The sequence below is a fragment of the Callionymus lyra genome, chromosome 7 (genome assembly GCF_982586985.1).
Source record: "Callionymus lyra chromosome 7, fCalLyr1.hap1.1, whole genome shotgun sequence".
Taxonomy (NCBI): domain Eukaryota; kingdom Metazoa; phylum Chordata; class Actinopteri; order Syngnathiformes; family Callionymidae; genus Callionymus; species Callionymus lyra.
In genome coordinates, this window is record NC_141824.1 from 16701869 (window position 1) to 16715569 (window position 13701).

A 13701-nucleotide genomic window follows, 5' to 3' on the forward strand; every position below is an offset into this window, starting at 1 on the left:
GGCTTGTTCCTAAGTCAGAGTGAAGACCCGTCACAAGTGAATAATGTGTTCTCTGCTCTAGCAGCAGGGGGAGCCAATGAGTCAACAACTATTTCTGTTTTACAGAAGGTAAAAAATTCATAATGATTCAGGACCAGCAGGTTCTGCTGCAGGTCCAAATCCCGAAATGTAAAAAAAAAAAAGAGTTGTGAATGAAGGTTTTCGACACTCAAAGACAGGACCAGAACAAAGGTAAAGTGGGTCAGAGATGTTTTTAATTCAGTTTAGAGCAGCACAATCGTTTGGATCAGAACAAAACAGAAGCTGACGAGAGAATCACTCACTTGTTCTACATTCAACCCTCATTGAAAAGTTCTGAAAAGTCCTCGAGAGAAAACCTGCTGGTTCTGATCAATAGTTGAAGAATAAAATATGTAAAAACATGTAAAAGAATTAACTTTTGTTTAGAAATAATGTTTAAAAAAACAACTATAATAAGTCACGTAAATACTTTTATGTTTGTAGATGAAAAAATATTTTCGGATCATCAGTTGAGTCCAGAAGAATTTGACCTGGTTCCATTTTTGACTCCAAAACACTTTTGTCTTCAGCAGTTTTCTTTGACCCAGATCTTTCGGGACCTCTCGTTCGTGTCCGGGTGCAACCTCATTAGGTCGACTGAGAATTTAAAGTTCTCATAATTCAGAACATTCTCTGGTCTGGGTCAGTACAGAACCAAAGGCTGCTCACATGCCTGTGCATGGAACCCGTTTGGGTCGGGTGGAGCCCCGCACTCACTCTTCTGTAACGGGGGGCAGACATGGACTGCAGGAGGATCTGATGGGCAGGTTCTGGTGGTCCGGCTTCAGGTGGATGCTTGAGATGGACCAGACGTCGCTGAGTTCTGCAGTTGACAAGGTGAACATCAGCCATAACAATAAAACCAGCAATATTCATCGAGACCTAACACTGATGTGGGCTGATCTGGACCAGTATCTGGTGCCAAGTCCCCACATCTGAGACCACCCCACACCCCGTCACCAGTCCTGCCTTTAAACAGGGTTTGTGGTCCCCTACACCTGAGCCACACACACACACACACACACTGACCTGTTTGTCTGTCAACTGCAGGCAGATGGGGTCAAAGGTCATACATGCAGGGTCAGGGGTCGAGGACCAGAGGGAGGGAGACCAGGGCCGTGGCAGGGGGTTCACAGTGGAGGGGACTCCAACGCACACACACCACCTCGGGCCAGTCTAACACACACACACACACACACATCAGCACGGATGTGTTGTCAACAGTCCAGCAGGGGGCAGCAGAGAGACTCACCAGTCCTGAACTTGCTGTAAGGTCCAGTCTCACGAGCCGCACGACTGCCCGACCAGGTCAGACCTCGCTCTCTCCACCTGAGGTCAAAGGTCAGACAATGCGCGTGTGACTTTGTGGGCGAGTGTGATTGTGTTTAGAAGTGTGTGTGTGTGTGTGTGTGTGTGTGTAGACTGACCAGTGGAACGTGAACACACAGAGGATGAGCAGGCAGGAGGAAACATCCGTGAGCGTCCACATCACATTAAAGTCTTCTGGAGTCTGGAACAACAAACATTCCCGCTCAGAACCAGAGACCTGGACCCAAGTGTACCCAGGTCACGGGACCGTCTCACCATGAGGAAGAGCGGCGCGTTGATGCGGCTCAGGAGGTGGACGGCGTTGGTGGTGACGGACTGCGCCCCGGCACACCAGGCCAGCGTGTGGAGCCACGGCTGACTGATCACGTACAGGTTCGTGCTGATGTTGACCGACCAGTACCGGCTGTGAGGCACAAGTGGACCGGGGTCAGAACCAAGACCGGTTCAAGAGTGAGTGTTTTTTTTGCCAGACCTGATCTGTTGCAGGGACATGCTGCTGTAGTGTAGGTTCAGTCTGCTGATGTTCTGGTCTCTGAGCTCCTGGATGGGCCTCCTCACTCCAGAGGTCTGCTGCAGGTCCTGGTCCATGTCCTGGACCCACTTCCTGTCCTCTGACGGCAGCCACAGAACCTGAGCACACCGTAAAGACAAACAAGTCTGGGTCAGCACCAGAACAACTTCATGAGGGTACTGTGGATCCACCTGAGAAGAGTTGATGTGGGTCTGGATCACCCTCAGAGTGGTGTTGATGTAGGACCGGTGGTACGGGTGCCCGCGTGGCGGTCTGCGCAGATCGAACAGAACCTCTTTCCCGTTGAGGGCAGCCACCTGCAGGAACTGGGCCAGCGAGGGTACTGACTGGTTCCTGGCTTTGGAGCGGTCCACCTCTGACAGCGACGAGGCAGTACCGAACGGATCCCTCTGAGGGAGGACCAGCAGCTCAGAACACACGACGAGTCGGACTCGGTGGGCGGGGCTTACCGATAAGAACCAGGCACCGGCGTTGAGCTGCTGTAGCTCCGCCCACGTGAACGTGGAGGCATCGTGGTGGGATCGGTTGGGGAAGACCCGGTCCACATCGGTGGTTCTGACGAGGGTGGAGTCATGCATCAGGAAAGGGACCCCGTCGTAGCTGCAGAGAAGACAAGAGACCTGGTTCTGATCCAGATGAGCTGCTAAACATCTAGATTAGTGGGTCAGTGGGTCCAGTCAGGCAAACCTGTCTCAGGACAGACCGGATGCGCACGTGGCACAAGAACTTCACCATTATACATGTGGGGATTTGAACCAGCAACCTGAGATATAAACGCAGAAGTACCTGACAGCGACGTCGCCCTCAAGACCTGACGCCCCGGAAGCCACGCCCTCTTCAAATGACATCAGCGTGTTCTCAGGAGCCAGCTGTGGACACGAAAAGACACACTTTTATACACATAAACCCTCAAACACACATATATACAAACACATAAACACTCATATACACATATAAACAAACACACATATACACAAACACACACATATACACATCAACAATCTTATACACATATACAGAAACACACTCTTACACATACTGTATTTACACAAAACCATAAACACACGGAAACACACATACATATAAACACACACATGAACAATCTTACAAACATACATATGAACACACATACACAAACAAATGAACGCACTCTCACACACGTATCCAAACCCATAAACACACACACTCACACACACATATACTGTATAAACAAAACCCTTAAACAATCTAACACACATAAACACACTCAAACGCATATATACACAAAACCCTTAAACAATCTAACACACATACATACACTCAAACACAGATTCACAAAGACATAAACACACACTCACACACATATACAAAACACATAAACAATCTAACACACAAATAAAAATTACTTACTTACACATACACACTCAAACACATATACACAAACGCATAAACAATCTAAGACACATAAACACACCCTCACACACACATATATACACAGAACACATTAACAATCCAACACACATAAACACACACTCACACACACACATTATATACACAAAACATATAAACAATCTTACACAGATCGACACTCACACATACAGTATCTACACAAACACATAAAAACACTCTCACACACATATAAAAATACACATAAACACGCTGCACAAGCATATAAACACTCTCACACAAATATACACAAATACATAGACACAGCCTCACACAGATATATACACAAAACATATAAACAATCTAACATACATACACACACATATGGACAAACAAATAAACACAGTCTCACACACATATACACAAACACATAAACAGTCTTACACACATATACACAAACACATATACACAAATATACACAATTACAAAGAAACTCTCACACACATATACACACAGAGGTCATGTGTACAGTACTGTGGTGGTCAGAAGGTCTGGTTCTGGTCCGCTCTCACCATCGGTGCACCTCTGTGTCCGAAGAGCTCCGGCGCTGGACCCAGCTGACCCGCCTCCTTGATGCAGGGCGAGTACATGCCCAGAGGAACCAGGTAGAGACCGAAGAGCACCGACAGGTACAGACCCAGGACCCCCACCTGACGCACTGATGGGCACATGAGCGAGAGCGTGGAGTCACATGACCACACGTGTGTCACATGACAAGAACTTCAATGGAAACCATGAGGTTTACAAAAATAAAACAGGAGAATGAGAAGAATGAAAGTGCCATAAAAATATTGAATGCTTGTAATTAACATTAAAAATGTACAAAAAAGTATTTTAAGTTTTTTTTTTTTTAATAATAATTCAAGTCAGCCCTATACATATATAATATTTTGTTTTTTGTATTAGTGACTTTTAAAATCAAATTATATGTGAAAAAATATATATTTTCATTCAATTATTAAAATTTTGAAATTTGATTATTCAATGAAACACAATTTTCAACATAGAAATTATTGAATTCAAAATAAAAAAAAAGACTAAATCTATTTTAATAAAGGAATTGAAAATTAAAAAGCCTTTTATTATTAATTATTCATTATTTTATTAAAAAATATTGAATTAAATAATTCATTTTTAATCATTTTATTTAAAAATGTATATATTAAAAAGTCGGATTCGTTTTTTTTAAATTGAATGAAAAAATGTTATTTTTTCAAAACTCTTTTTTACATATACAGTTTTATATTCACATAAATAAATAAAATAAAATAAAGAAATCTAATGACAGTGCTGATATGATTGTTTTTGTAAAAATTTGATGTGTGAAAAAAAAGAAATTTAGAAAACATTTGAATATTTTTAAATAATTAAATTCAATTATTTAAAAAAAAAACAACAACAATAATATTTGAAACATTTAAAATGTTGAATTCTACCATTCAATATTCTGATGGCACTGATATACTTCCGTAGACGAGCGGAACCAGAACTCACCTCTCTTGTTCATCCTGAAGAAGTGAAGCGCCACCGGCCATGACAGGACGGTCGTCACGGAGACGGCGGCGACGTGGAGGAACGGTGCCGTCACCTGTGGACGGAAACGCAAACCGGTGATGTCACCCGGTGAGGTAGAGTGATGGAGGTCACCTGGTCTCACCTGCAGGGACAGAAGAAGAGTCTTCCACTCTCGGCTCCACAGGTCCGACAGCACCGCCGTCGCACAGACGGAGAAGACCAGAGTGACCGCCAGACCCACCTGAGACAAACACAAGTCAAACACACACACACACGCACACACATCAGACTCACCTTGTGTGTCCAGTGGAGATAAAGTCTCTGACCCTCGGTCAGCAGACACACGGCCAGCACCTGCAGGGAGTCAACACATGGTTTCAGAAGGTCTAGAGAGGATCCTGTCCACGGATCATGTGACGCACCAGCAGCAGAGACACGTAGCTGAAGAGAGACGCCGCCAGAACCAGCAGCACCAGAGACCAGGGGAACCAGAAACCCAGAGTCCCGAAGTTGAACCTGCAGGAGATCACAACTTTAGTACACAACCAGAGTTCACACAAGATCTGTGAGTGTGTGTGAGATACAGTTAGTGTGCGAGAGACAGTTAGTGTGTGAGAGAGAGACAGTGAGTGTGTGTGAGAGAGACAGTGAGTGTGTGAGAAACAGTGAGTGTGTGAAAAACAGTGAGTGTGTGAGAGAGACAGTGAGTGTGTGAGAGAAACAGTGAGTGTGTGAGAGAAACAGTGAGTGTGTGAGAGAAACAGTGAGTGTGTGAGAGAAACAGTGAGTGTGTGAGAGAAACAGTGAGTGTGTGAGAGAGACAATGAGTGTGTGAGATAAACAGTGAGTGTGAGAGAGACAGTGAGTGTGTGAGAGACAGTGAGTGTGTGAGAGAAACAGTGAGTGTGTGAGAGAGACAGTGAGTGTGTGAGAGAAACAGTGAGTGTGAGAGAGACAGTGAGTGTGTGAGAGACAGTGAGTGTGTGAGAGAAACAGTGAGTGTGTGAGAGAAACAGTGAGTGTGTGAGAGAAACAGTGAGTGTGTGAGAGAAACAGTGAGTGTGTGAGAGAGACAGTGAGTGTGTGAGAGAAACAGTGAGTGTGTGAGAGAAACAGTGAGTGTGTGAGAGAAACAGTGAGTGTGTGAGAGAAACAGTGAGTGTGTGAGAGAAACAGTGAGTGTGTGAGAGAAACAGTGAGTGTGTGAGAGAAACAGGGAGTGTGAGAGAGACAGTGAGTGTGTGAGAGACAGTGAGTGTGTGAGAGAAACAGTGAGTGTGTGAGAGAGACAGTGAGTGTGTGAGAGAAACAGTGAGTGTGAGAGAGACAGTGAGTGTGTGAGAGACAGTGAGTGTGTGAGAGAAACAGTGAGTGTGTGAGAGAGACAGTGAGTGTGTGAGAGAAACAGTGAGTGTGTGAGAGAAACAGTGAGTGTGTGAGAGAGACAGTGAGTGTGTGAGAGAAAAAGTGAGTGTGTGAGAGAGACAGTGAGTGTGTGAGAGAGACACTGAGAGTGTGTGAGAGACAGTGAGTGTGTGAGAGAAACAGTGAGTGTGTGAGAGAGACAGTGAGTGTGTGAGAGAAACAGTGAGTGTGAGAGAGACAGTGAGTGTGTGAGAGACAGTGAGTGTGTGAGTGAAACAGTGAGTGTGTGAGAGAGACAGTGAGTGTGTGAGAGAAACAGTGAGTGTGTGAGAGAAACAGTAAGTGTGTGAGAGAGACAGTGAGTGTGTGAGAGAAAAAGTGAGTGTGTGAGAGAGACACTGAGTGTGTGAGAGAGACACTGAGTGTGTGTGAGAGAAACAGTGAGTGTGTGAGAGAGACAGTGAGTGTGTGAGAGAAAAAGTGAGTGTGTGAGAGAGACAGTGAGTGTGTGAGAGAGACACTGAGTGTGTGTGAGAGACAGTGAGTGTGTGAGAGAGACACTGAGTGTATGTGAGAGAAACAGTGAGTGTGTGAGAGAGACACTGAGTGTGTGAGAGAGACACTGAGTGTGTGTGAGAGAAACAGTGAGTGTGTGAGAGAGACAGTGAGTGTGTGAGAGAAAAAGTGAGTGTGTGAGAGAGACAGTGAGTGTGTGAGAGAGACACTGAGTGTGTGTGAGAGAAACAGTGAGTGTGTGAGAGAGACACTGAGTGTGTGTGAGAGAAACAGTGAGTGTGTGAGAGAGACAGTGAGTGTGTGTGAGAGAAACAGTGAGTGTGTGAGAGAGACAGTGAGTGTGTGAGAGAGAAACAGTGAGTGTGTGAGAGCGACACTGAGTGTGTGAGACTTACCAGTCGAAGTCGTCGTAATCGTTCTGAGCTTCAGTCCAGAAGTACAGGAAGAGAAAACTCATCAAGAAAGTGACGATCAGGAGGCCAAAGGTCGCACACTCCACCTGTCAGCAGGTCAGAGCAGGTCAAGAAGGGTTCTATGTGTGTGTGTGTGTGTGTGTGTGTGTGTGTGTGTGTGTGTGTGTGTGTGTGTGTGTGTGTGTGTGAGCACCTTGCTGCAGCAGCACTCCCCCGGCTGGGCTCGCGCCCTCTGGTATCGTCTCCATTGGCAACCGTAGAGTCCACCGAGGCAAGAGACGAAGGGCTGATGTTCATATCTGCAGAGTTCAGAGGTCACTTCAGGGTCAACTCACCTGCTTCACCCCTCTAATAAGACCTCACCTGCCTCACCCCTCTAATAAGACCTCACCTGCCTCACCCCTCTTATAAGTCCTCACCTGTCTCACCCCCCTAATAAGACCTCACCTGTCTCACCCCTCTAATAAGATCTCACCCATACTAAGAGCTCACCCCTCTAATAAGTCCTGACCTGTCTCACCACTCTAATAAGACCTCACCTGTCTCACCCCTCTAATAAGACCTCACCTGTCTCACCACTCTAATAAGTCCTCACCTGTCTCACCCCTCTAATAAGACCTCACCTGTCTCACCCCTCTAATAAGACCTCACCTGTCTGACCCCTCTAATAAGATCTCACCTGTCTCACCCCTCTTATAAGACCTCACCTGCCTCACCCCTCTAATACAATCTCACCCATACTAAGAGCTCACCTGCCTCACCCCTCTAATACGATCTCACCCATACTAAGAGCTCACCTGCCTCACCCCTCTAATACGATCTCACCCATACTAAGAGCTCACCTGCCTCACCCCTCTAATACGATCTCACCCATACTAAGAGCTCACCTGCCTCACCCCTCTAATACGATCTCACCCATACTAAGACCTCACCTGCCTCACCCCTCTAATACGATCTCACCCATACTAAGACCTCACCTGCCTCACCCCTCTAATACGATCTCACCCATACTAAGAGCTCACCTGCCTCACCCCTCTAATACGATCTCACCCATACTAAGACCTCACCTGCCTCACCCCTCTAATACGATCTCACCCATACTAAGACCTCACCTGCCTCACCCCTCTAATACGATCTCACCCATACTAAGACCTCACCTGCCTCACCCCTCTAATACGATCTCACCCATACTAAGAGCTCACCTGCCTCACCCTCTCAGAAGCCCTTATTTATCTCAATTTCATAGCAGCCTCGCCTCTTAAGTCCCCACCTGTCTAGCCCCTCTGAGCTCCTCAGAACACATCACCTGTCTCACCCCTCACGTCAGCAGTACCTCTGCAGCAGCTGCCGCCGGACCACCTTAAGCTTCCCCAGCTTCAGTCTGGTCTCGGGTGTCCAGTCACCCACAACTCATGACAGGGGGAGACGCGGGACCAGGAGGGGACGGACTGTTGCGACACCTGCAAGACATTCCACTGTCAAGGTGCAGCTGTGTGAGTCTGTGTGTGTCTTTCACAACACAAACGCTTGCTTACAGTTTATGAGGATACGGAGAAGTAAATGATTAAGGGAACTTCCGTCGGCACATGTGTTTGCGTTCACGGACAATTTGAATAATCAGCAGGAATGTTTATGGAGATACGACACATGACATTGAGGATTTTCACAATAAAAGTCTTTCAGGAGTTCATCACTGCTGCACTAGTTCTAGTGAGAAATAATCACATAAGAATCAAAACATTTTCACACATCGTAACCTTTGGTAATCATTTTGGTTGTTTTACAGGTTATAAAGTGATAAGATATGAACACGTAGATAGTTGGACAATCAGGGGTCATGACTAATGAACTAGTCACATGACACTTGGGTCAAGTCCAGAACCACAGCAGGTCCAAAATCCTCCAGTTGAGAACAAAACAGCTCAATAAAAAGAACAATGTTGCAAACGAGTGTGAGGAAAGAAGATTAATAAATGGAGGTGATTAGTATGTGTGTGTGTTACATGTTTTTACACTTGTGTACTGGTGCTCAAAATGAACAGGTACTGATTCACACAATAAAAAAACAACACAACTCATGTTGACTCATCAACACCTGGTCTGCTGCTGCATCCCATCTCTGACCTCTCAGCGTTGAAGTTTGTTTACATGTTGGTAAACAACATTTCACGCGTGTCCTTCTCTTCAGGGGGACACGACACAACCACATCATCTACCTGAGGAGGTTCAGCAGTAGAGACGTCACGTCATCACCTGGATGACGACGTGACGTCACGTCATCCGAACTCTTCAGAAGCCGCATTTTCTCGCCCGCCGGAGCGACAGACACATCCTTGAGACGTCCACCTATCACGTCGATCATCCGTGGTTCTTACCGCGAACAGTAGCTCGGTGCTTCCCCCTCGGCTCGCGCTCACGACCACGACTGCTGCAGTATCTCGTGTCTCCCAAAGACCGCGGGAGCGCGCCGGTGAGAATCAGACGCGTGACCGCCTGTGAGTGACGTCAATGCGCTGACGTTGCCCGAACTTCGTTCTTTGCGGACTGTTCTGTTGGTCCGCAACTATATAAACACCCCTGGTTCTGTTGTTTTCCTGGGACATCTGAAAAGTGGTCCATCTGAACGACGTATGTTAGTCCAGTACAACAGCGCCCCCAGAGTCAAATTGAGTCATTACATCCGAATTTCTGGACCAGTGATGGACGGGTCAGGGTTTGATGGATGATCCAGAACTAAGTTGTTATTTCTGACTATGATCCTGAAGACCAGCAACAGACTCGCAGACACAAGTTTTTAAAGCTTCGGATTCAAAGAATGTAATCTGGATTAGGGGTGAGCAGGGTCGACGTTGCTAATCCCAGAGGTCCGGATTACAAAGATTCCTGCACGAAGAGTCTGCCAAAGAAATAGAAAAAAACACCTTTTTTTTTACTCAAGAGCGCCACCGTCCTGCGTAAGCACGAGGGCGTCAAAACAGAAGAACAAGGAACGTCTGGTGACTGAACAGGAAGTGACAACTTCTAGATGAGTTCTGGTCCTGCACAAAGTACACACACACACAATGGAACTCTTTTCTTATGTAACCAAGTGCGTTTCCATGGCGACTGAGGGCTCCTCTGAGGAGAGTGGAATCATGTTGCCATGGAAACGCTACTTAGATGCACAAACATGACGCGTGTGGATACATCTTGCGATACTGGATGTTTAACACTGCGTGATGTGTAACAAAATCTGTTGCTATGAAACACAATGAAAAAAATCTTGATCACTGATATACTTTTCTACCTTTTTCACAACTTCAAAAAGTTCCATTCAGGGCTGAAGTCACACCAGTTGCCTCCAGTCAGTAGTGAAAATACTTGAGCTGCCTGTTGGGAGGCCATCGGCTCTGTGTGTGTGTGTGTGTTTATTTGTAAGTCAGTATGTGTGCATTTGCGAGTAAGTGCGTGCGAACACGTTTCCGCCGGTTAATGTATGAGTGTGCGTTCATGCTCATGTCGTTCATTCCTCAGCGGTCATGTCGGACGTGTTGTTGTCAATAATCCCCTTCAGGGTGATAAGTTGTGTTTGTGGAGCTGAGGAAGGGTCATGTGACCTTCAGACTTCCTGCTCTCCAGCCTCACGATTTATCTGGTCGCTGCTGAGGAAGACAGTAGACGTGTTGTTGTGGGTCAGCAGGTAGCTAAGTGGACGCACAAAACACAAGTGGCTCTGTCAGAAACGTTTGGAATCCCCTTCTTTTGGAGTGTTTTCATTTCCACACTTTTTATCAACCACTTGATGTTGTTTACTTCTGTTGTTTATCAGTTCATGTTTAATTACTTCTTGTTTGTAAAATACAACGTGTTTCTTTTCAACTTCTTCTTATGAAAGTGTCACCAGAGAGAACGAACACATGGCCGAAGGTGAAGACACGATTGTGAGTGTCTGCACCCACAGGAAACGTTGCATCATCGGTGGCTGCAACGCTTCCACTTCTGCTGCAGCAGCTTTTTACTCACGTGCTTTTCACGTTTCTCCTTTTTTCTCTGTTTGTGTCTTTGGTACAATTATGACTCAGAAGTCAAATAGGAAAATAAAAGTGATTGACAACGGAAACCGCACTTTTGCTTAGCAACACCTCTCAATTTTAAAAAAAGTTTTAATGTCAGTAGAAAATTCTGCAAGCCTGTAAGAAATAAACTATCATTGCAATTCGCCATTTTGTAGATACAGAGAATATAGAAAAAAAAGCTTTTGACTTCATTTATTTGACAAATTTTAAATAATTTAAATGAGCTACTATTCAATGAAAATTGGTAACACCTACATTAAGAACATGAGATTATCTGTTCTGACTTCTTGTGGATGTAGTTTGTATCAAACAAACAAGGAATGTTTGGAAACGTGTGAGAAGTATCAGTCATTGTATTCATGTAAAAAAGGTTTTTAAACATAATTCCAGACTAATTACATTATAAAAACATTTCTTTTTTGGTGTGAAAACATTTTTTCATGTAAACACTGTTGTTGGTTTTACCTCCATCTGACAAAGTCACGTGATCACCGGTTCTAGGTTTATGTTCTGATCGACAGAGCGACAAACCTTTTATTAACAGGTAATATTATGTAAAGACTTTGAAAACACATATGAAGTCCAGACAGTCTTGTGTCACCGGAGACTCTTCGGGGTCTTCTCACCTGCCTGGCGTTCATCAGTAACATACCAGTGATGTTCATGGTTCACAGGTGGACTGTGACAGTTCCAGGATGAAGACCCTCGTCAAACAGACGACTCGTTGTGGAAGACCTTGGCCTTCAGGCTCTTCAGGCTGCACTGGAAGTTGGAGCTGCTGTCCGACTGCTGCGCCTCGGAGAAATTGACCTCATAGGAGCGTCTGGCCTGAGACTTCCTCTTGATGGAGTTCTGGAAGGTCTCGGAGGTGAAGTAGTACACGATGGGGTCGAAGCAGCAGTTGGTGACGGCGATGCAGAGCGCGACGGGGTAGATGGTCCTGACCACCGACTCCACAGAGCAGCCCTGCAGCGTCTTGGTGCGCACCAGCGCGTAGAAGACCAGGTTGATGTTGTAGGGGATGAAGCAGAAGCAGAAGATGGACAGGTGGACCACGATCATGCGAAGGATCTTGGTCTTGTTGAACTTCCCTCCGCGGCTGAGCGCCTGAGGTTTGCGGAGCGTGTGCAGGACCAGGATGGAGCAGACCACGTTGAGCAGCAAAGGGATGAAGAAGCCCACCGTCTCAATGAAGATCACCACCTTGGACAGGTCGGACTTCCACTGTTTGGATGAGAAGTTCTCGAAGCAGAGGGTGTGGTTGGTCTTCTGGTTGTCCTTGGAGGTGGTCTCCAGCAGGAACCCGGTGGGAAGACTCCCCGACAGCACCAGCACCCACACGGCCAGGCAGACCATCCTGGCGTTGCGCTTGGTCCGAAGCGTCTGAGAGCGAAAGGGGTGGACGATGGCGAGGAAGCGGTCGACGCTGATGCAGGTGAGGAAGAGGATGCTGCCGTACATGTTGGTGAAGAAGAGCGCGACGGAGATCCGGCACAGGGTCCTGCCGAACGGCCAGTTCTGGTTCATGAAGTAGAAGACGCGGAGCGGCAGCGTGAGCACGAAGAGCAGGTCCGACACGGCCAGGTTCATCATGTAGGTGGTGGTCTCGTTCCGTAGCTTCAGCTTGCAGGTCAGGATGTAGACGGCCACCACGTTGGTGACCAGACCCACCACGAACACGGCGCTGAACACAGTGCTGTACAGCGGGTGCTTGAAGCCATCGTTCTTGGGGCAGGAGAGGTTAGTGGTGACACTGGTGTTGGACATCCTGACAGATTGTCGGCGACCGGGTTACCTCATGTTGAGAGGAACCCCCCACACCCCAACACCGGCCACCCTTCCCCCGTCCACTGGTCCACAGGAGCCCGCGGTTCAACTGGTCCACATGTCACATGAGTCCTCTTAAGTTATCCAGGAAAGTCCTCAGACCGACTTAAGCTCCTCCAGCAGCGTGGCGTCGGTCCCGAGCGTCTTCCGTATCATCAAAGCTTTTGAGGTTCTGATCCAAAAACAGAGAGCGGTGTCAAACCCGGGCAGCCTCGGGCAGCTGACACTCTTCTCTGGAGCCACTTCTCTCACTCTGGCAGCTGCTGAGTGAGCCTCCCACCACCCCCTGGACCTCCCACTCCTTTGTCTGCCGGAGGAGGAACCTCATGCACATGCTAATGAGCGCGTCAGCAGGAACTTTGACGTTCACAACAAAGAACAAACAAACCGACTGCGATGAAAAATAAAGTGGAAACAACACATGGTGAATAAAAATAAATTGATCTAAAACTGTAAAAACACTAAAATAAATCTAATTTAACTAATTTCAACTTAATGTTTTTATTTTTTTGTGGGTCAAATTGGGTCAGGACCAATGTCATTTCAAAGTGCCACTGAAATGATTGACAACATCAATGTTGACTGATAGAACATTGACTGAAGAGGATGATGGGGAAAGAAAAATAAGCAAAAATGTTTTTTTTATGGAGGAAAAATAGATCAG

At 46.4% G+C, this 13701-nt stretch overlaps 2 protein-coding genes across 3 annotated transcripts; both read right to left on the reverse strand.

Annotated features, from left to right (window-relative positions):
• Positions 1 to 237: 237 nt before the first annotated feature.
• On the reverse strand, positions 238 to 10009 carry gdpd4b (glycerophosphodiester phosphodiesterase domain containing 4b). 2 transcript variants are annotated; one of them, XR_015711848.1, is made up of 18 exons: positions 9531 to 10009; positions 8489 to 8615; positions 7349 to 7454; positions 7138 to 7241; positions 5284 to 5377; positions 5156 to 5215; positions 5004 to 5102; positions 4841 to 4934; positions 3859 to 4004; positions 2708 to 2790; positions 2371 to 2521; positions 2092 to 2310; positions 1862 to 2019; positions 1645 to 1792; positions 1488 to 1570; positions 1313 to 1389; positions 1090 to 1236; positions 766 to 883 (listed from the first exon to the last, which is right to left on the reverse strand). XR_015711848.1 is itself a non-coding variant. In XM_087795456.1 (17 exons), the coding sequence occupies exons 4-17, from the start codon at positions 7197 to 7199 to the stop codon at positions 774 to 776; spliced, it is 1584 nt and encodes a 527-aa protein (XP_087651582.1). In that variant the 5' UTR covers positions 7200 to 7241; positions 7349 to 7454; positions 8489 to 8615; positions 9531 to 10009; the 3' UTR covers positions 238 to 773. The 2 variants fall into 2 exon arrangements, 1 of the variants encoding a protein (XP_087651582.1); XM_087795456.1 differs by lacking the exon at positions 1090 to 1236 and having other exon boundaries at positions 238 to 883.
• A 1270-nt stretch (positions 10010 to 11279) lies between these two features.
• Positions 11280 to 13263, reverse strand: lpar6a (lysophosphatidic acid receptor 6a). Its single transcript, XM_087795441.1, has one exon. It carries the CDS (start codon positions 12975 to 12977, stop codon positions 11919 to 11921), a length of 1059 nt encoding a protein of 352 aa, XP_087651567.1. The 5' UTR covers positions 12978 to 13263; the 3' UTR covers positions 11280 to 11918.
• Between the last annotated feature and the right edge of the window lie 438 nt (positions 13264 to 13701).